This window comes from Pagrus major, chromosome 13, assembly GCF_040436345.1.
Source record: "Pagrus major chromosome 13, Pma_NU_1.0".
In the NCBI taxonomy this organism is placed as follows: Eukaryota; Metazoa; Chordata; class Actinopteri; order Spariformes; family Sparidae; genus Pagrus; species Pagrus major.
In genome coordinates, this window is record NC_133227.1 from 7559466 (window position 1) to 7579766 (window position 20301).

At 40.5% G+C, this 20301-nt stretch overlaps 3 protein-coding genes across 5 annotated transcripts; all 3 read right to left on the bottom strand.

Moving 5' to 3' along the window:
* Window positions 1–2348: 2348 nt before the first annotated feature.
* LOC141006545 (serine/arginine-rich splicing factor 1B) lies at window positions 2349–6607 on the bottom strand. Of its 2 annotated transcripts, XR_012179936.1 has the most exons (5): window positions 6263–6607; window positions 4601–4773; window positions 4343–4515; window positions 3208–4052; window positions 2349–2840 (listed from the first exon to the last, which is right to left on the bottom strand). XR_012179936.1 is itself a non-coding variant. In XM_073478749.1 (4 exons), exons 1-4 carry the CDS (start codon window positions 6454–6456, stop codon window positions 3870–3872), a joined length of 723 nt encoding a protein of 240 aa, XP_073334850.1. In that variant the 5' UTR covers window positions 6457–6607; the 3' UTR covers window positions 2349–3869. The 2 variants fall into 2 exon arrangements, 1 of the variants encoding a protein (XP_073334850.1); XM_073478749.1 differs by having other exon boundaries at window positions 2349–4052.
* A 974-nt stretch (window positions 6608–7581) lies between these two features.
* LOC141007012 (serine/arginine-rich splicing factor 1-like) lies at window positions 7582–12739 on the bottom strand. 2 transcript variants are annotated; one of them, XR_012179992.1, is made up of 5 exons: window positions 12278–12732; window positions 10747–10931; window positions 10478–10650; window positions 9337–9580; window positions 8927–9016 (listed from the first exon to the last, which is right to left on the bottom strand). XR_012179992.1 is itself a non-coding variant. In XM_073479332.1 (4 exons), the coding sequence occupies exons 1-4, from the start codon at window positions 12469–12471 to the stop codon at window positions 9398–9400; spliced, it is 735 nt and encodes a 244-aa protein (XP_073335433.1). In that variant the 5' UTR covers window positions 12472–12739; the 3' UTR covers window positions 7582–9397. The 2 variants fall into 2 exon arrangements, 1 of the variants encoding a protein (XP_073335433.1); XM_073479332.1 differs by having other exon boundaries at window positions 7582–9580; window positions 12278–12739.
* Window positions 12740–13520: 781 nt separating this feature from the next.
* pigs (phosphatidylinositol glycan anchor biosynthesis, class S) lies at window positions 13521–19059 on the bottom strand. The gene is made up of 12 exons (XM_073479363.1): window positions 18968–19059; window positions 17572–17711; window positions 17350–17461; window positions 17173–17262; window positions 16961–17052; window positions 16495–16735; window positions 16255–16397; window positions 16048–16162; window positions 15808–15953; window positions 15564–15664; window positions 15274–15484; window positions 13521–14324 (listed from the first exon to the last, which is right to left on the bottom strand). The coding sequence occupies exons 1-12, from the start codon at window positions 18984–18986 to the stop codon at window positions 14046–14048; spliced, it is 1689 nt and encodes a 562-aa protein (XP_073335464.1). The 5' UTR covers window positions 18987–19059; the 3' UTR covers window positions 13521–14045.
* Between the last annotated feature and the right edge of the window lie 1242 nt (window positions 19060–20301).

Below are 20301 nucleotides of genomic sequence, written 5' to 3' on the forward strand. Positions count from 1 at the left end.
CCACATCGCAGCCGCGATCTGATTGGCTGGAGTGAGGCCTCCACCCTGGTGACGGCGTTTTTCACTCGCGGACGCTGCCCGCATCTTATTTCAACCCAGAATGCACCGTTTTCACCCCTCCCTCATTTTCTCTCGGGAGGGAGTGATCAATCCAGGTGAACTGGTCCATCGGTGGTAGCCTGTCATCAGGATAACAATTTGCATTTACATAAGACCACTGGGAGAAGTATTCAGATATCGATTTACTATATTAATCCCTCAAGAGGGAAGCTGAGTGTCACCATACATGTAAGACAACAAGTGGGATGATAATAAAGAAGACATACACATCTCAAGGCAGCACAAAATAAGAGAGCACAGCACCATAAATAATAAATACTGGAAACATCAATATGGCTGCACCATAACATATTCAACATTCATGGCTAGCATCATTCCACAGTACTTAGTTGGATCACAGTCTAAGTCATCAACAACATATCGTCATCACATCAATTAACAGTGACAGCCAGCAACAATGTTAATTAAAAAAAAATCTTAAAGAAAGTCCTGAATCTCTCAGAGGAGCTCTTCAGCTCACAAAAACACTGTACATTGGATGGTCCACATTTTGTAAGACACTCTTGCGCTTCCTGCCCATCCATTGTTCCAGGACCACGTCAAGAGAGTCAGGGGTCACGCCAATAATGGATCCTGCCCTCCTGATCATTTATTGATCTTATTCCACCCCTCTGAGCTTAATCCACACCCAAGCAAACAACAGCACAAAACGAGATGCTAGCTAGAATACATGCCGGAGTGACTTGCTGATATTAAAGGACCTGAGCTTCCTGAGGAAAAATAGTCTGGACTGGGCACTTGTATGGCACTGGTGTTCTTTTTCCAGTCCAGTTTATTATTTACAGGGACACTGAGATACTTGTAAGAGGAAGCCACCTGACTGGCCTCATCTTTAATCAAGACACTGGTCACAGCAACCTTGTTTCTTTCTAATCAGTAATAAGCTCCTTGGTCTTCTAAAATTAAATGGTTCTCATTACACCACATGACAATGTCATCTATGTTCTGTTGGTAAGCTTTGTGATTGACTTTGTGGGTGAAGCCAATAAGAGCAGAATCATCAGAAAGTTGGCAGGTGACAGCCAGCTGCTGGGCTCAACCTGCAGTCTGAGGTATACAAGGTGGGTGAATAAAAACGGGGACAAAACAGTTCCTTAGGGGAAATCTGTGTTGGTCACAATGGTATTGGATACGTTACCACCAAGCCCTACATGCTGGGGTCCAGATGTGAGGTAGTCCAAAACCTATGCAACCGTGGTGTCATTTAACAATAAAAAAATGTTGGGTTAAAATATGTGGTTGGATTGCACCAGCTGACTCTAAATGGCAGTAGATTCTATGAAGCATATCAAGTAAAGCGTCGTCCAGTCCCACACCCTTCTTCTTTACAAACTGGAGTGGGTGTTGGTTTGCAGAGACCAACCTGCTAAAATGCCCCAGGACAATTCTTTCAAAGCATTTCATAAACTGAGAGGTGACAGCTATGGGCCTGAGGTCTCCAAGTCCCCAACTTGTGATGTGTGTAGTTAACACACATCACAAAGTTGGTCTGCACACACCTTAAGGGTTCGTGGTGAGACCCCATCTGAGCCAGGTGTCAATCAATTTGCATATTCTGTTTTTTCACCTCACAGTGAAGGGTGAGGATTAGAATATAGTGATGATGGTTACAGTCAGGTTTCCTGTGTTGAAGTGCTTGTCTCTGTGTTATTGCAGGTGGTGGGAGACATAAAACCATTTCCTCCTCACACATCAATAATATTATTTTACCGTAGGGATTTCCTTGTGCTTTGACACCTTCAGCCACACCAGAATGACACTGACCTTCTTTCTTTGTTTGGAACCAAATAGGAATTGTAGATAAGCTAGCTGATATTTTTAATGAATGTTTGGTTACAATTAAAATAAAAACCCTGCTCCTGCACAGGTGGGTTCAACGTTCCTGTTAGCTTGTCACACAACAATAACTGATCCACCGAAAAGGGAATTTGTTCTGAGAAAAAACAGTTAAAACATTTAAATTTTATTTGAGGTAAATACATTGAATTTTAAATATGCTTTTAATGAGCCGGTATAAATTTAAAGAACAAAGGCCCTAAACCAAAGCAGAACATAGTACCAGTGAGCTGTGTAGTCAGATAATATAAGGCTAAAGTTATTAGAGCTTTTCATCTTGTCAGTAATTTTAAATTACCGTCATCCCACTAGAATCTTTTAGATGGGCAACGTAATCTCTGAATTTTGCAACTACAGAACAGGTACTAAAGAAAGAGAAAAACACAATGATATGAAACTATTAACTGAACTTTTATTGAAGAGAACAAAGCTTAAAGATACTTGAGATTATTTTTTAGCAAAACCAAAATGCATCTGCTGATTCACAAGACCCACCTAAGAGGGAAAAAAACACATAAAAGGTCACATTCCCCTTTTACCTCCCCGTCCTCCCTCCTCTACTGTTAATGGTTGCCCACTGTTTACCACTCTCCTTACGTGCGTGGATCCATCCTGCACCTCCCAGCCCTCCTCCTGGTTTTGATCCAAGCTTTGCTCCTCTTATTAAAAAAAGGCAAGGTCCCACACAAAAAGAAACATTTTCTTTTGACTTGTTTGAATGCCAATTTAGTTACATATTTTACTACAATGCTTCCGGTTTGATGGGGTCGGGATCCTCTCTCGGTAAAAAATGCTCCTGCTCCTTGTATCCATCCCGAAGCCTAATCCTAATCCTGAATCCTGATCCGGCTCCGGAATAGGGAGACAATGAGCCCAGTCCAAACCTTCAGAATACCAGCAGAACCAAAGAGAAGGAGGCAAGTTAGAATCAGACCTTCAGAAAATACTGACAGAAAATAAGATATAATCAATCCCCAAAAAACTAGCAATTACTTTGGATACTAAGAGATGAGCAAAAGCAGAAACGCCAATGACCACTGAATCTAATACCTTACCCAACACAGCTTTTTAATATGCTTTGGAAAAAACTGCAGGACCAGAGTGAAAAACTACTGGGATTTAAGGGCTCCTGACAGAAGGCCAGTAACCCTGCTGGGTATTTACAATAGAATGGGTGCATGCACAAATACGGCAAATATTACATAACAAAACATGTAATACAATGACAAAAGTTTGGTAACAGTACTCAACTATTTCCAAGCGTATATTCAGAGTAAAAAAAAAAAGAAAAAAGACTTGAGAAGATTTCAGAGTTGAGATTTTCAGCCGTCATACGATTGGTGCCACATTTGATTCCTCCTCATGTTTATCCTAATATGAACTGTGTTTCCTTTTCCTCTGTTTCCATCCTATCCTGCTCCTCTGAACTCTACAGAGAGACACACGAGAGGGTCAAAGTACAAAAGTAAATGCAAGACTAAGAAAATAAATATAAATATACCAACCCCCCCCCCCAAAAAAAAAACTAAAGCAGAAAGTAAATAATGAACCCTCCAAAAAGATACCAATTCCTTCAACACAACCTAGAATGAGAGGAGGAAAAGTACAGAAAAGGGGGAGATGTTGATCTGATCGTTCTGTGGGGAAAAGGAAACACTGAGAAAAGGGAAAAGGAGAATAGAAATATAAGGAAGAGGGTGATGCACACAGATCAGAGTGTTTCAACCAATAGTATCTGGTCAAATAAGAAATGTAAAATAAATCAAAAACAGAAAACTGGGGAAATAGAAACAGCAAACACATAACAAACACATAACACAGCAAATGGTCCATGGAGATGTGTTTGTCTTCTCCACTCCGAGATGCATTGCCTGGTTGAGCTGGCTGGTGGTTTAATCAAGGTCAGGTGTGTCTTAAGTGCGAGAGCGCGAGCGGAAACGGTGCGGCGAGTAACGTGGAGACTCTCTGCTGCGACGTGGGGAGCAGCTGCGTGACACGCTGTTGCTCCGGCTTCGACTGCGGCTACCTGAGCGAGAGCGACCGTAGCTGGGGTTGCGAGGACCATCCATCTTCACATGAATGTAGGCTGTCTCTCCCTAAACACACAAACAAATATGCAGGAATGGGGAAAAAAACTGCTTGCTAATAGTTGTCATGGATGAAAACAACATGAAAAAGTGTATCTCATCTTACAAAGGTACTCTACTCCATGCACGCATATCAGGCAATGTGTTATGGTCTTACAATCAGAAAATGTACCTTTACTTACTGTCCAATTTTTTCCATTTGACCTGCTCCATTTTTCACTTAAGGACTTACCTTGAACAAAAAGTTTAAAATTCAAAATATAGTCCCAGAGCTACTCCTTCCTGCAACCCTTACCTACCTCATGAGAGCGAAACTTAGTGTTATCCAGCTTGCGGACAGCGTAGGACATGTCTTCTTTACGTACAAACTCCACCACTCCGGTGCCATCACGATACACATCAGCATAACATACATCACCTGCCTCTCGCATGTGATCCTTCAGGTCCTGCCAGCTACCACTGGGAGGAAGACCTGAAAGGAAGAGTGTCAGATCATCAGAATCTCAACATTTACTACGCTAAAGGTAACAAGATAATCGACTGAAAGGTTTACCTACCTGAGATAATAACCCTGTACTCGGAGCGTCGCGAAGGTGGACCATACCTTCCCCTTGGGGGTCCTAAAGCTCCACCACCTGCCCTTCCACCTCCACTTCGAGGGAACTCCACACGCAGACGGTAGCCATCATAGTCGTAACCATCACGTCCATACACAGCATCTTCTGCATCCCTAAAGGATGACAATGACACTCACTCACTTTTCCCAGTATAGTGACTAGTATATGAATGTGTTTAATTTTACAGCATCTTTTGAAACATAGCTTATGTGGATCCCTAAATTATTCTAGTAAAGAATGTGACAACATTATATAATGAGGGGGACATATTATAAATGGAAAATAAACTCATCAATTCTCTCTATTGGGCAAACTGAAGTAAACAATTGTAACACAGTTTATGAAATAAAATAATTTCTGTACTGATATATGTCTTGTTACATATAAGCTGCCACATTACGCTGAGCCCAATATATATAATGTAACATTGGCCAACATTTTGAGTCAGCTGGTTTATCAGTCTAACCCTACTAGGAACCATCGACCAACCACTCCAAACAGCTAGAGCAAGGACTTTGCGTTTGCCCAGAACAACATACCTAACCACATCCTACCAAACACTAATAACACCAACATCAATTAATCCTAGAAACCAACCTAAACACCCTTGCTCCATTCAGGATTGTTTCTGCTCATTAACAGAGGTTGTGGTTAAGCAGCAAATGTAACAAAACCAACCCTTAAACCCCTGTCCTGTACAAAAGTACCAAACACCAGAAAGTACAGAGCACCACTTTGGCTGAAATGAGGCAATTGCCTACCACTCATTGAGCGACGCCACGGCAAAAGTTGTCAACAAGATTTGTAACAACTGTTTTTATTGTTTTCTGTTTTTGTGTGAGTGAAATGTTAAAAAAGAGTGCACAACAATAGCATCTGATTTTTATTTGTACCTCTAGTACCTCAGTTCCTCACCATAAAAAAATCTACTGTGTACACCTGGTGCCTACATTACCCACAATGCAAGTAAGCCACTTAGTGACATGCCTGGAAAAAAATTATCAGATTACATGCAGCTTCCTCTGGAGACACAAAAGATTGTTATACAACTTTTTTCACATGAGTCCCTTTTTAAATGCAATCATTTTTATTTTAACTTTTAATAAAGTTCTAAATCCTAAACCAAACCAAATAAACTAAACAGACCCAGACATTTGGGTCTGTTGTAAACCTGATGCAAAAAATATACAAAACCTTTCATTGTACTTTAAATGAATAATGAAATGATAAATCGAAGAATGACATACCAGACTAAATCAGACTAAGCTCTCCAAGGGCTAGAGTATTTGAATAAGTGCCACCATAAAATCTAAAGTTATACTGAATGGCAGACAAACACATCCAGGACTGTATGTCATGGATGAAAGGATGCTTTAGGACTGCTGTTCACTAGTTTTGAGTGGTACACCTGACGTGTTTCATATGATATAATTAAATATAACAGTATGATAAGCTGAACCACTTATCATATTGGCAATAAAATAAAAACGACCACACTTTGCTCAAAGTGAGAACTTTTTTTACTGTTTAATCTGCTGAAAACAGCTCGACTTTGACTCTGAAATAAAGCAGATACGGTTGAAATGTGGCTCTGCAGCTCACCTCGGGTCCTCAAATTCAACGAAGGCAAATGGTGGTCCTCCTCTTCGGTTTTTCAGATCAATATCCCGAATGATTCCGTATTTATAAAACACGTCCTCCACGTCTTTGGTGCGGATGTCAGGAGGAAGGTTGCCCACGTATATCCGACAGTCGTTACTCCCTGTCGGCCCACGAATGACACCCCCGCCGGACATGTTAGTACAAAACAAAGCTGACAGCTCGCCAACAGTACCGTCACAGCCAAAGGAGGGTGAAGAAGTAGACAAGCAATAGTTTGACCTTTAAAAACAAAATGTAGAAATCTACTTCTTGCTCTACTCTTAGCCAGCTGCTGTGATATTCACAGGAGACCTTCCACCACTGTTTACTTAGCACCATCGGACAGCTGGATTGACCAATAACAAACAACCTACACCACAACGTCATCACGTTGCCGCAGTCACGCAAAACATTGCCGCCAAATAAATACTCGTTCCTTCTTCATGTCCATTATTAGTTTGGTTCAAGAAGGTGAAGAATGTGTTGCTGCCAAACATTACTTAAAGTAAAATAAAAAGAAAACGTGTTAATGTGCACTGAACGAATGCAAATAACCACAATTACTTAAATATTGTAAATGCGTATAATTAAAAAGGCGCAATATGTAATAATTGTATATCACCACAGTATCAGCTAACTGTTGCTTACGGTAGTTGCTGCTAGCTAGTTAGCTCAGTTTGCTGTGTATCTAGTGGTCCAGACTGGAAGTTTGGAGCCCCAGAGGAGTGTTAGCATTTACAATGCTATGACTGGAACAGGCCAGGGCTAACTGGTTAGCATGCTAACATAAGCAGATATCTCTTCAACACAATACAGATATGACATAACTTCCTTCATGTTCTGTTGTTTCTTTTTTTTGTTTTCAACTAGAATTCTCACATATTACACCTTACAGAGGCACTTCTACTTTCTCTGACTGATTTCATTTGTACGGCTTTAAACTCATTACTTTTTAGAGGCCAACACTGTAAATATTAGTATACTCCAATTACTATACTATACTTTGATAGCTGGAGTTACAAGTAACTTTGCACATTTAGATTCCATTTACAAAACATATGAGCTTATATTGTTACCTTGCTTACACTTGACCACACTTGCAAGAATAGGAAAAACTGAAACCATCATCAGGCACGGGCCCTCTAGAAACAACTGGTATTACATACGGGCGATATACAAATTGCCAAAATGAACTTGCATGTGAGCAAGTGTTGCACATTTCCATGTCCAACCCTCTATTGTATTGAAAGTACAGTGAAAGAAAAACACAAACATTTAACTTGGGTTATTCAAAGTTTTATTAAAAGAGAATAAAGCTTTAAGATAGCCGATACTATACTTTAAAAAAAGAAAAATCAGAAATCATCCTCCTCAGGAAAAGACTGACCTAAGAAAAACATACAAACCACATTAAGGTCACATTCCTGTGTCGCCTCCCAGTCCTCCCTCTCCACTCCTCCTCCACTGTTAAAGGGAAATTCCAGTACTTAAACCCGGGTCCCACATTTACATATTTTGGTGTGTAATGGCTAATCGATACAAAAAGTTTTGGAATCTGTACAGTCAGTCAATCGCCTCAGCTGGCAGCTTGACTCTACGCAGTTTTCCCCGCTGCTTCTGATGTCCACTCTCTCTTTTCAAATTCAAAGTCGTTAATTAAGGGTTTATTTCCATCAAACCAAAGTTGGTGAGTGTTAGTTTTTTACTATGCGAGTTACTGTCGGGTGGATTTGGCTTTTCTTGCCCATCAGTCATTTCCTCACTAAAATATGAAAACATGGAGCCCAGGTTTAAAAATATGAGGATTCCCCTTTAATGTTTGCCCACTATTTACCACTCTCCTTACGCGAATGGATCCATCCTGCACCTCCCAGCCCTCCTCCTGGTTTTGAGCCCAGCTTTGCTCTTCTTTTTTACAAATTAAAAAACAAAAATCTGAAAAATAATCTCTTGTCGGAGAGCCGTCACAAATTGTGTCTCTGAGGTCCCACACGAAGTGGGAAAAAAATTATTTGGATTATTTGAAGCCCAATTTAGTTTAAATATTTCACTACAATGTTTCCGGTTTGATGGGGTTACGTGGACAGGGATCCTCGGGATCCTTTCCGGGTAAAAATGTTCCCATACTCCTGCTCCATGTATCCATCCTGAAGTCTAATCCTAATCTGATCCTCAATCCTGTTCCGGCTCCGGAAAGGGGAGACAATGAGCCCAGTCCAAACCTTCAGAATACCAGCAGAACCAAAGAGAAGGAGGCAAGTTAGAATCACACCTTCGGGAAATACTTGAAGGAAAAAAAAAAAAAAAAAAAAAGATATAATCAATCCCAAAAAACTAGCAATTACTTTAGATACTGGAAATGCCAATAAATGAATCTATGTAGGAGTTTACTTTGATAAAAACCAAAAGTACACTATCTAATCAATCCCAAAACAGATTCACTTTGGATACTAAAAATGAGAAAAAGCAAAAATACAGACAAGCTTTGGGTCTCAATATACAAAGTGGTATAACTTGTATCAACTGAAAACATCTACAACGGCACTCTACTGTCAAGTGTATGTCGAGAAATGAATAGCCTTATAATGCAGATTTCACAGTGGACAAGGCACAGCCATCATACCATTGGTGCCACATTTGAATCCTCCTCCTCCTCCTGTTTATCCTAATATGAACTGTTTCCTCTCTTCCCATCCTATCCTGTTCCTCTGAACTCTACAGAGAGACACACAAGAAGGTCAAAGGACAGTAGTATATGCTTAAAAAAGCCAAAGAAAACAAAAACATACAAGGACAAGTAGAAGAAAAGTAAAGAGAAGGGGCAGAGATGGTTAGCAGAAAAACAGTGTTGATGAGAAGGGAAAAGGGAAGACAGAGTGAGACAGGGCCATGAACACAGACCAGACTTGTCCCGTCTCATCTGTAAAAATGAAAACTAAAAAAAAAAAAACAGCAACAAAAAAAATTGGGGGGATAGGGAACACACAAAGACAGTGTAAACAGGTAACAATTGAGATAATCCATGAAGTGTATACAGGATTTGTTGAGCAATGTGAAGATTTCCTCTCTGGCTCTGGGCACATCGTTAGGGTGAATCTAGGTGCGAGAGCGAGATCGGGAGCGGGAACGGCGGGGAGAGTAGCGTGGAGAGCCTTTGCTGCGACGAGGGGAGTAGCTGCGTGACCTGCTCTTGCTTCGGCTGCGGCTACGAGAGCGGGAACGACCGTAGCTGGGGCTGCGTGGACCATCCGTCCTCACAGAAATGTAGGCCGTCTCTCCCTAAAGACACACACGCACACACATCATTAAGCATCCATTACCTGCAGCAACAATCAATGTGTCAGGGAACATATCAGTATGCAAAACTACATTTATACAGCTCATAGATGCATTTGCAGAACCAACACATGGACCATTGCTTTGACCAAGACCACTAAATTTCTAGTTGAACATGCATATATGTAAAATTGTTCATCAACCAGGCCTAAATCCAAATTGGACATCTGGAAAAGGGACAGTTCACCTCAAACCAAAAATACACATTTTCCTCTCTTACCTGTAATGCGTGAGTTTATATAGCCGTAGACAAAGTTCTTCCCACGAGTTTTTTAAAATGCCTTTCTTGGCGCTTTGAGCATTACACACCGAGTGCCGTCTAGTTTCATTATATTCGAGAGAAGGCAGACATTTCTACAGTCCATATCTCCAAAAGTCTGCAGTTCACACCAAAACAGTCCGGATGGATAAAAAGCACTACAGGTAAGAGGAAAAATATGCTTTTTTTTTATTTCAAAGTGAACTGCCCACTTCAAGATTTCTTTATGGGTAGATACTTGACTTGTAAAACATCTATATTGTGGTTCATTGTGGCCAGTTCTGTCTGCACACAGCTATGAACCATTTGGTCCAACTGTAGGTCCAACACTTGTCCAACATCTTCTGATAAATAAACCAATCATTGAAGAGTATTCTCAACACAAATGACAGACAGAACCAAAATTATGATGCAAAGCAATATTACATCGCCATTCAAACATAAAATCGACCTTTACTTACTGCCGGGTCATTTCCACCTTCACTCCTGCTTTCTTCATTTGAGAAAACTTGTCAGTTCCAAAATACAGTCGCATAGTCAATCCTTATTAAGTCAGCCTGAGGCTGTAAACCTTTACGTACCTCATGAGAGCGAAACTTGGTGTTATCTAATTTACGGACAGCGTAGGACATGTCTTCTTTGCGTACAAACTCCACCACTCCGGTGCCATCACGGTACACATCAGCATAACATACATCACCTGCCTCTCGCATGTGATCCTTCAGGTCCTGCCAGCTTCCACTGGGAGGTAGGCCTGAAAGGAAAAAGGTGATTAAGACTCCTTAATTCAGCTTTACACTTAATATAGACATAAGCACAACCTGCAGAGGAAATAATCACCATCACCCACCTGTCACAACAACCCTGTAGTCGGAGCGTCTGGAGGGGGGACCATGCCTTGATCTTGGGGGTCCCATTCCACCTCCTCCACCACCACCGCCACCACCTCCCCTTCCACTTCTAGGAAACTCAACACGCAGGCGGTAGCCATCGTAGTCATAGCCATCACGGCCGCTGACAGCATCTTGAGAATCCCTGTGAAATACAACAGCTCAGTAAACACAGTGCTACTAGTTACCAAAAACTAGGTACAGGTACTAGGTTAGCCAAGTGATTACCATGTTAATCTTGCAACTACTGGCCTATACTAATGAAACCTGGGAGAAAAATGTGTCTTACTGAATTAATATATGCCCTGACGAGAGAAATCTGGGTGGAGAACACCCTGAAACATGCTTGGTAAAGTGACTCTTTATTGACAAGTATGATTAGTTTCGACAAAAGGAAGAAGTGGAGCTGCTGAATTTGAAAAGGGGCGAATCTAATCTACTTAAATGTGCACAGGCATGAAGATCATACTAAGACTTAGATTGGCAGCTGCTCTGGTATTTCAAGATTGGCACTGAAATCTGTTGATACATGCAATCCAAGCCTTTGAGTGTTCGTCATGCCATCAACTGCCTGTAGTTATGCTAATGTTGAGCACGTTACATTTTCTCACTCTCCTGCAATTAAGCCAGCTCCATTCCTTTTTTTTTTTTTTTACTGTGGATTCACAGATTTATCCATTAAAGTATTAGCTGATATAATTTGATAAAACTTATATGCCACACTGAAAGAGTGTTTTATAGAGCCAGACTGATTGCAGTCAGTTGTTTTGGTTACTTGGTGTGAGGAAAGACCTAAATTAACTGATTATTTTGTTCTATAAAACAAGACAACAGTGATAAATGCCCATCATAGTTCCTCAAGGTACTGTAATGTCATCGTGTGTATTGTTTTATCCAGTCCAAAACACAAAGACACTCAATATACTGTAATGTTAGACAAGAAAAGGCAGCAAATGTTCACATTTGAGAATCTGGAACCAGAGAGTGGTGAAAGTTGACCTGAATGACTAATCGATCAGCAAAATGGTTGCCAGTTAATTTTCTGTAAAACAACGCACTGATCTTTGCAGCTCTAAATGATTATGTTGCACCTGTATTTACTTTACAAGCAAACTGGATTGCCATGTTGAAGGTTGTGGCCTACAGCAAACATCTCCCGAGAACAGAGTATGTGTGCAACGAACCTAGCTTGCACTCTCCAACTAAAACTAACGCAGTCCACAGCAGCCCTCAGTGGGGGTAGTCTAAATAATAGATGCACCTTTTAGCGCCACAAACTATTGTGCGCGAACAAAGAAATCCGCAGCCCCCTCTAACAGTCAAACAACTGAACTTTAACGGATAAATTATTTACTGCAGCTCGTATTTAACAAACCGACAACCGATTGTACGAGTTAATTTAAAGGAATTTGTAGATATATTGGAAAAGGTTTGGGTGCAACATGACGGAAAGCGCGGTGGGACATATCAGTGAGACATGGCGCAGCTCACCTCGGGTCCTCGAACTGCACAAAGGCAAACGGCGGTCCTCCTCTTCGGTTTTTCAGATCAATATCACGAATGGCTCCATATTTGTAAAACAAGTCTTCGATGTCCTTTGAACGGATATCAGGGGGGAGATTCCCGACGTATATCCGACAGTCGTTGCTCCCTGCGGGTCCTCGAACTACACCTCCTCCAGACATGTTAGCACTAAACAGGCTAAACGTAAGTTAGCTAATTTTGCAGTTAGCTAGCTGGCTAACAGGTCCCTTCCGGCCAAACAAAAGCAAAACTTCGGTAGTTCACTGTATATAAAATACTATCTGTGAATTACACGTTAACAATTTTAGCTACAATTTAAATAGCTGAAATCGTTCAGGGTGGATTTAACAACAAATTAACAAGAACAAAAAGTTGCAAACTGCGGCCATGCGACTCCTTGCGCCTTCCCTCCTTGCTTCCTTCAACAACGGTGTTTCCTTCAGTGATGAAGAGAAGGCTCACACCACTTTTAAAGGAGCGCACATCGCCACCTGCTGTCCTGGGGTGTGACTCACATCCGACAGTATATGAGCATGTGATATATGAAAATCATTTAAAAAATCATCCTCAGCAGTGGAAACACTAGTTTGCAAAACAATCTCACCTCAGAGTCTATTCAGGAGCTGTTACTTAAATGTGATCATATAAAATTAACTTCATCGGAGGTCAAAAATTGACTTTTGAACAATAGTGCAAATTTCATCGGCTTAATGAAACTCACATGTGGTCAAAAACTCTGAAAAGGCTATTAAATGGAGCTTAAGGTTAGGTTGTTTAGTCAACAGTGTGTGTGTATGTATTACATCCACAGCATCCTGTTTGGCCCATTTCACATTAATAAAAGTGTGAATATATCTAAATAACATTGATGATGCATTGGGATTCTTTTGCTCGTGCCACATTCAGGATCAGTCAGAGACACAGGTATAGTATTAACACAAAAGACAATATAGTCAGTGCTTTAGTTTGTCTCACAAAACAAAGAATCCAAGAACAACTGAATTACAAACAACTGTGCTGATGAAGACAGTGAGATGCATTTACACTTTTTTTTTTCAATAATTATTTGCAAGGTGAACAACAAATGTTCACACTCAACTTGGATAAAATAAGTGTAAGTTGCTCTAGGCGTGCCTACCAAATCAACATACTAATGATATACAATCATGTCATTCTTATTTTTTTGCTAACCAAAGAACAAAAACACAAGTTACAACTGAAGTCTTTATTTGTTAATAACTTAAAATAAAAAGTGAAATTCAATTATAAAACTTGTACACATTTCAAACAATTCAAGCTTTCCAGTGTCAGACAGCCACAGCAGCCATTCATTACAATCTTAAAAATACCATGAAACAATAAAAAAATCATACGACTGATTTCAGGGCTCCAGACTAACTTTTTCCACTGGTTGCACAGGTGCTCCTGCAACAACCGTCTATGTACTGAAGAAGTGGATCAGATGAATGATCATGGATTGTTTTGTTTTCTTTTGTGTGTTTATTTATATATCTTTGGCAATTATGGCAAAAAGATGATAATTTTGCAGGTCGCACTGTCTCCAAAAATGGTCGCAAAATGAAATATAATGTTCGCAGTCTGGAGCCCTGGGTTTGTAAATCCCACAACCCAATGCTGCAAATAAGTCTTTCTTCATGGCTACCTTTGTACCTCAATATGAAGGCCACTGACTGTTCAGAAGAAGTGTTCAACACGTCATCTATTATAGTGTTTCTCAGTCGTTCTTGGCTTTTCTTTCTCTGTGTCTCTGTCTGGCCTCAGACACGATTTTGAGCAGCGACAGCAGAATAGGCACACACATGGGCAGGAAGAGTGGTATGTATATAGCAAACTTCTGGTCATCAGGGAAGTACAGGAGGTGGAGGAGGGAGGGGTCAAAGAATGCTCTCTCCGATGCCAAGATGGCCTCTTTACTGTACTGCAGGGCAAAGCCGAGGTTCCCGGCCTCCAACTCAGCCACAGCCAGCTGCAGAGACGTGACGGCACTGGACACCTGAGTGACAGCAACAACAATCAGAGGTTGGACTGATGCAATTACAGAAGAGAGAGTTGTATAATTAACAACTTCTTTTAGAGTATTGTTAATTTCGTAAAAGAAAACAATGAGTAAATGTCTTGGCCCACAACCATTATTACCATGACTGAGTCAACACGAAACATTAAACATTATGTCTGGATGTATTCCTTAAATTGACACCATCAGACCAATAGATGCAACACTTTCTGCAAAGCTGCATTCTAAATCATTCAACCTGCATGTTTCATCAGATAATCATATAGAAAAATCTTATGTGAAATAAATTTGATTTCTCACACCGTCCATCAAAATATAACTGCATCAATCTCGTCCATGCTTATAGCATGTTTCATAGCCGTCCCCTTGATGTTCTTTATAGGTAACATGGAAGCTGCAATAGCAGTTTCTGGTAGCAGTTAAATTATAAATATTTTTCATATTAATCAGAGAAATATGTTGTGGGTTTATTGTACTGCCCAGGAACTGCAATGTCCACATAATAATACCTACTAAGATGCATAAAGTGTCCAAAAAATATATCTGCATCAGACTCATCCATGCTTATTGCCTTTATTTTGTTTTAATGAATTTAAGCTGGGTAAGTAGGTAGCTAGTTATGGAAGAAGATGACATCCCCTTTCTTTGTTACCACCTACTAAGCACTGATCTATAGAGTCTCTAACAGTGGGAACCAGCTCTCATTGAGCACAACACCAGAATTAATTGAATCACTAAATAAAGGAGATGTTGACGATGACTAGAGGTCAATCTTTTTGAGTGACCAGATGCTCCAGAACGGAGCCCCTACAGGGCCAGATATGTACATTCACTCTGGATTTTTTAATGTAAAATCTCTGAATATACACACTCATATATGCACACAAATAGAAACTTACTGATTAACTCAAGTGTGTATGCATCGTACCTGCTGAGCGATGTTGTCATTGATAACAATGTTTCCAATCTGGTCCAGCAGCTGTGCCAGTGAGGTGATGGTTGTGGTTGCTGTTGCAATATTTTCCACGCTCCGACTCCACATGAGACGGTCCAGCTCCCAATCAGCTATTCCTGCACTGCTGCAAGGTGCCACCAGGAAGCCGGGGGGAGGGGCAGGCGACTGCACACCCAGCAACAGCCTGACAGGAAACAGTGCAGGGAAGTTAAACTGTGTTTACAGGAAAATCAATAACGGTCACACTGTAGGCATCCATTTACCGAAGCTGTGCAAGGAAGACTCCCATGACTTTGGCCATGTTGATGTTGATGTCAACAGGGAACGCAGCCTCTGGTCCGTAGAAACCATTCACATTATAGACCTGTAAATACCCAACAAATTAGAGTCAAAATCTCTGCATAAATAACAAACCATGGTGAGTATGACAAAATCACTTAAATTAAGCTATAACCATTCATAGTATTCAGACTCCTCTCACCCAGTGTTGCCATCAGATTATCTTACCATAATTCCACCCCATCGTGGAGAGTGAAAGGCATTAGAAGGCACTTCCTGTTTCTTGTGGTCATTGATGTGAAGGGGTGAATGGTGGGCATCCGGGACGTACAGAAGAAAGTTCAACACTGGGTTGGAAGATGCAGCATTTGAGCCTGGAAATGCAAAAAAAAAAAATGTAAACACATACAGTATAAATTCACCCGAACACATTACAAATACGTTTCTATTCAGTGTGTTGTCTTTTACCCAGTCTCGCCTCCACAGGGTTGATGACATGAGCGAGGCTGTCAGAGTTGAGTATGTAGGCGTCACGGCTGCTGTCAAAACGCGGGTTGACACCGAGCATGGCATAGTACAACGTCTGTGAGGAGATTTTACTCATTAACATACAGTAGCATAGCATCTCATCATCATTGTGGGTGCTGCAAATTCACACACTTCCACACACTGTACCTGAGAGTCAATGCTAAAGTTAGCCAAAGGAGCCAGTTTTCTCAGCAATGGTTGGATGTAGGTCTGCACCGCCCCCTCAATGTCCCAGTGTAGCCGGTGGGACTTCGGGTCTGGGTTCAACAGACTGAAAGTTATCTCATAACCTAAAAGAGAAGACAAGAATAAGCAGAGAACAGAATGAAATAATTATATTCTGATTGGTACACTGGTCTGTATGACTGCGCTGAAACAAAGACAGACCTGGGCTGGACTTAAAGGCTCTCATACTGTCAGCGATGCTCTCTTTGTTGCCAGGGCTGAGACGGACTCTGTCGCTGAGGGCGGCCGTGATGTCAGTGTGGCTGAAAGACATCACCTGCAGCACCTGCTTGACCCGAGGCTCCAGGTGAGCCAACAGTTGCTCTAGTGTCCTGCCCACTTTCATCTGGGCTCCAATACGCAGCAGGGCTGTGCGTCGCTGGCCAATATACACATCTACATCCTGAGAGGCATGAAGGTAAAAGTTGGTGTTGGGTATTATATTATCTCCTGCTTATCCAGAGTGACACACTGATACATAATTCTGTTTGTAAGCCATGCAGAAGGTATTGTATTTAGACTGTTATCCGTGTTATTAAATAGGAAAGTGATAACAGTAGACAAACACTAGTCTTTGAAGCTAAATATATACAGTATATGAAAAAAGTTAAACATTGAGAGTTTGAACCTCGGGCAGCAGTGAAGATGACTCTGGGATCACATACACAACCAAAGAACCAGAAGGACTCTCACTGAGCGTGTGCAGAGATAGATCTGCCTCTAAAGAAGAAGAACAAAGATACGAGTTACAGAAGTTACAACTTGTTGTCTCACCCAGATAACAAAATGTTAGGGTTGGGAACAACTGAATCTTGATCTGATGAGCAGGCAACATCTCACCTGCAGCAGTGGGCTGGTTCAGGGCGTCCTCCTCCATGATCGTAGCCGTGCGGTATCTTGTATCATACCTGTACCTCAAAGCTGTGTCCTCTGGAAACAAAAGAGTTTCAGACATGAATAACTTTGCAGCCTTCATATTTTGTTACCATAAGATCACAGATAGTGTTAATAAATCACCATCTACTGTGTGTTCCTCATCCTGCGTCTGCATCAGTGGGACCTTCTTCTGCTGTTCTGGTGTCACAGTTCCACGTGCAAACACAACCTCCACATCAGCACAAAGCTGTAGCTATAAGAAAATAAATAAAAGGAGGGACATTTTTAAAAAGGTACACATGAAAGAAAAAATAGACCACAAAGATGAAGAGATGTCAGCAAAACTAAGCAGCATTAACAAACCTGAAGGTTAGCCAACTCTGTTATCTGACTGACAGGCAGCCAGGCGCGGTATGTTTCAGTTGTTCTCCACCACAGAGGGACTCCTATGATGATGACCACCGCTGCTATGGACAGAGCAGCAAGCTGGCCACGCCTACGCTCTGAGTGACACACAGAGACAGAAAAGCCTCACGTACAAGGAATGTGCCTTGGTGTATTGTTGCATAATTATAAAACATAGTATGAGAAAATATAAAATGAAGATTAAAGCAAGTACTGCAGGATAAATGTATAACTATGAAATTAAAAAATTAAAAGAAACATATGAAAAGTATAATAAAGACACATTTTCCAACTGAGACAATTTCATGCTGTATACTGTGGTATCTGTACCTGAATTATGTCTAGTATTATCATTAGTTGATATTAATAACTATTTTGATAATTGATTAATCTTTTCAATCATTTTTTAGGCAAAAATGTAAAACATTTGCTGGTTGCAGCTTCTTAAATGTAAGAATATGCTGCTTTTCTTTGTCATGCGTGATAGTAAATGAAGGGTCTTGGGCCGTGGACTGTTGGTTGGACTGAAGAAACAATTTGAAGATGTCACTTTAGATGATGAGCATTTGTAAGTATCTGACATTTTATAAACCAAATGATTAATGAATTAAACGTGGAAAAAAATCAACATATTAATCACTACTGAAAATAATGCTTAGTTGAAGCCCTAGTGATGGACACCTTGATCTGTCACTAGATAAACCAGGAAATACACTTTTGTCTCGTTATTTTACACATTGACAGTCTGTCAAATAATATATTTATATGCTAAATGGTATCACATAGCCAAATTACATATGACAGAGGATTTCTCTCCATATTGTTGCCTGATGCCTCACTCTACATAAATATGTATGTTCAATAAAAGACTGAGCTTGATGCTAGATGGCAGACACACTTCATTAAAGTATAAAAGATGCAAACATGTTTAGTCTGAGAGAGACAACATTCATTAGTCAACACACAGTGAACAGCTTCAAACCCTGGTTTATTTTTAAAGCTAGAAAAATACAAAATACGACGAATTAAGGTGTTTTTCTCTGCTAAGGCAGACTGTAATAATTATAGTGCTGTAGTTTATTGTGGAATAAAACATAAATAGTGACAATTAAAGACATAATGTTGCAGAAAACAGCAGGTGTGTGTGTACAGTGTCTCTGCTGCATCTGCTGCTGCGGCTAGCTAACTGTTAGCTGTTAGCTTCACAGAACAGAACAGCGGTATGGTGCTACGGTCGCTACATCGGTCGTAACTACGTGTTAAATACGCCCTCCTGAACTGCTGTCACCTGGTGCAGATGCTGTTTTATGTAAGACATACATGAATATAAAAATTCAGTTATGAATCCACTCACCTACTTCCGCGGTAGCCATTTCTGTCAATGAAACTAAATGGGGTGTGTTTGATATGACACCACACCGAGTCACACGTCACATGACCAACATAAAGACACAAACCGAGCGATTAATGTGGCTCTGAAAACACAAATAACTCCTAATTCAGACGCAATTCTACTATTTGATTTGGGATATTGTAATATACACCTGTCTGTAACGTTGGGAGGTGGTGAGTTAACCGTCGGCCCACCCGGTGGTAGAAATTAAACGCACTAACACAATGTAGGCCATCATGAACACTAGCGCCCCGTGTGGTGGCGTAACGTTACTTACTATCACCTACAAAGACCAAATAAACACTTATAATTGTCTATAAATAAAGTGATTGACAACAAACACAGAAGTCCTGCAACTGCTAAATGTCACCTTACTTTAAAATGTTTAGTGTTGTCAGGACTAAAAACATTTTCAGGCTGTGTGATGACATACTGGTTTCCATCATATCGAGCAAGCGACATAAGTTTCACGTTTTTCATGAAAACTCACACCTTAATTCATAAATTGAGTTGCCAAATTAATAGAAAAGGAAATCAAGACAAGGACAAGGTTTGGACAATAAGCCTTTAAACAAAATAAACTTGGATGAGCTAACACAATGTGCCATTGGGCCACAGGAGTGATGGTTGCTGAGAATGGTCCTCTGTACACTGATGTAGGCTAAAATAGTCATTTACCACATTAATACAGTCTAGACAGTATATCTGATAAATGTGATGTTGTTTTTAATTGAATAAAATTGTGCTTTTGATTGAAGCATAGGGAGGTTTATAAGTGACGACAAACTTTTGAGCAGTAGTGTAAGAAGGAGCAAAAATATTAGAAGCAATTTTCATACAATGCATTTTAATATAAAAGCACCAAAAACTTCCACACAGGTGGAAATATATTGCAGGACTGTAATAAATAATGTACAGATGTTTCTGTTTTTATTGTTACACGTATATTTACATGTATAAAAGAAGAGGTTGACAGATGAATAATGTTATCACATGTTTTACTACTGTGCACCAGTAATACTGACCCAGACAGCATCAACGATAAATCCTTTTTTAAATTTTAGATGATTTATGTACTGCAGGTACACATTCACACCTGAGAGCTGCCCAGTACAACCACAGTTTGATGTGTTGACTATGAGCAGCTTTGCTGGAGCAGCTGGGAGTTGAGGGCATTGCTCAAGGGCACTTAGTGTTGGCATTAAGAGGAAGGCACTGCTCTTTCACTTATAATATCTCAAGCTGATCTCAGGTTTGTACTGGCAAGTTTACAGCCTAAGCTTTAAGCCTGCTAC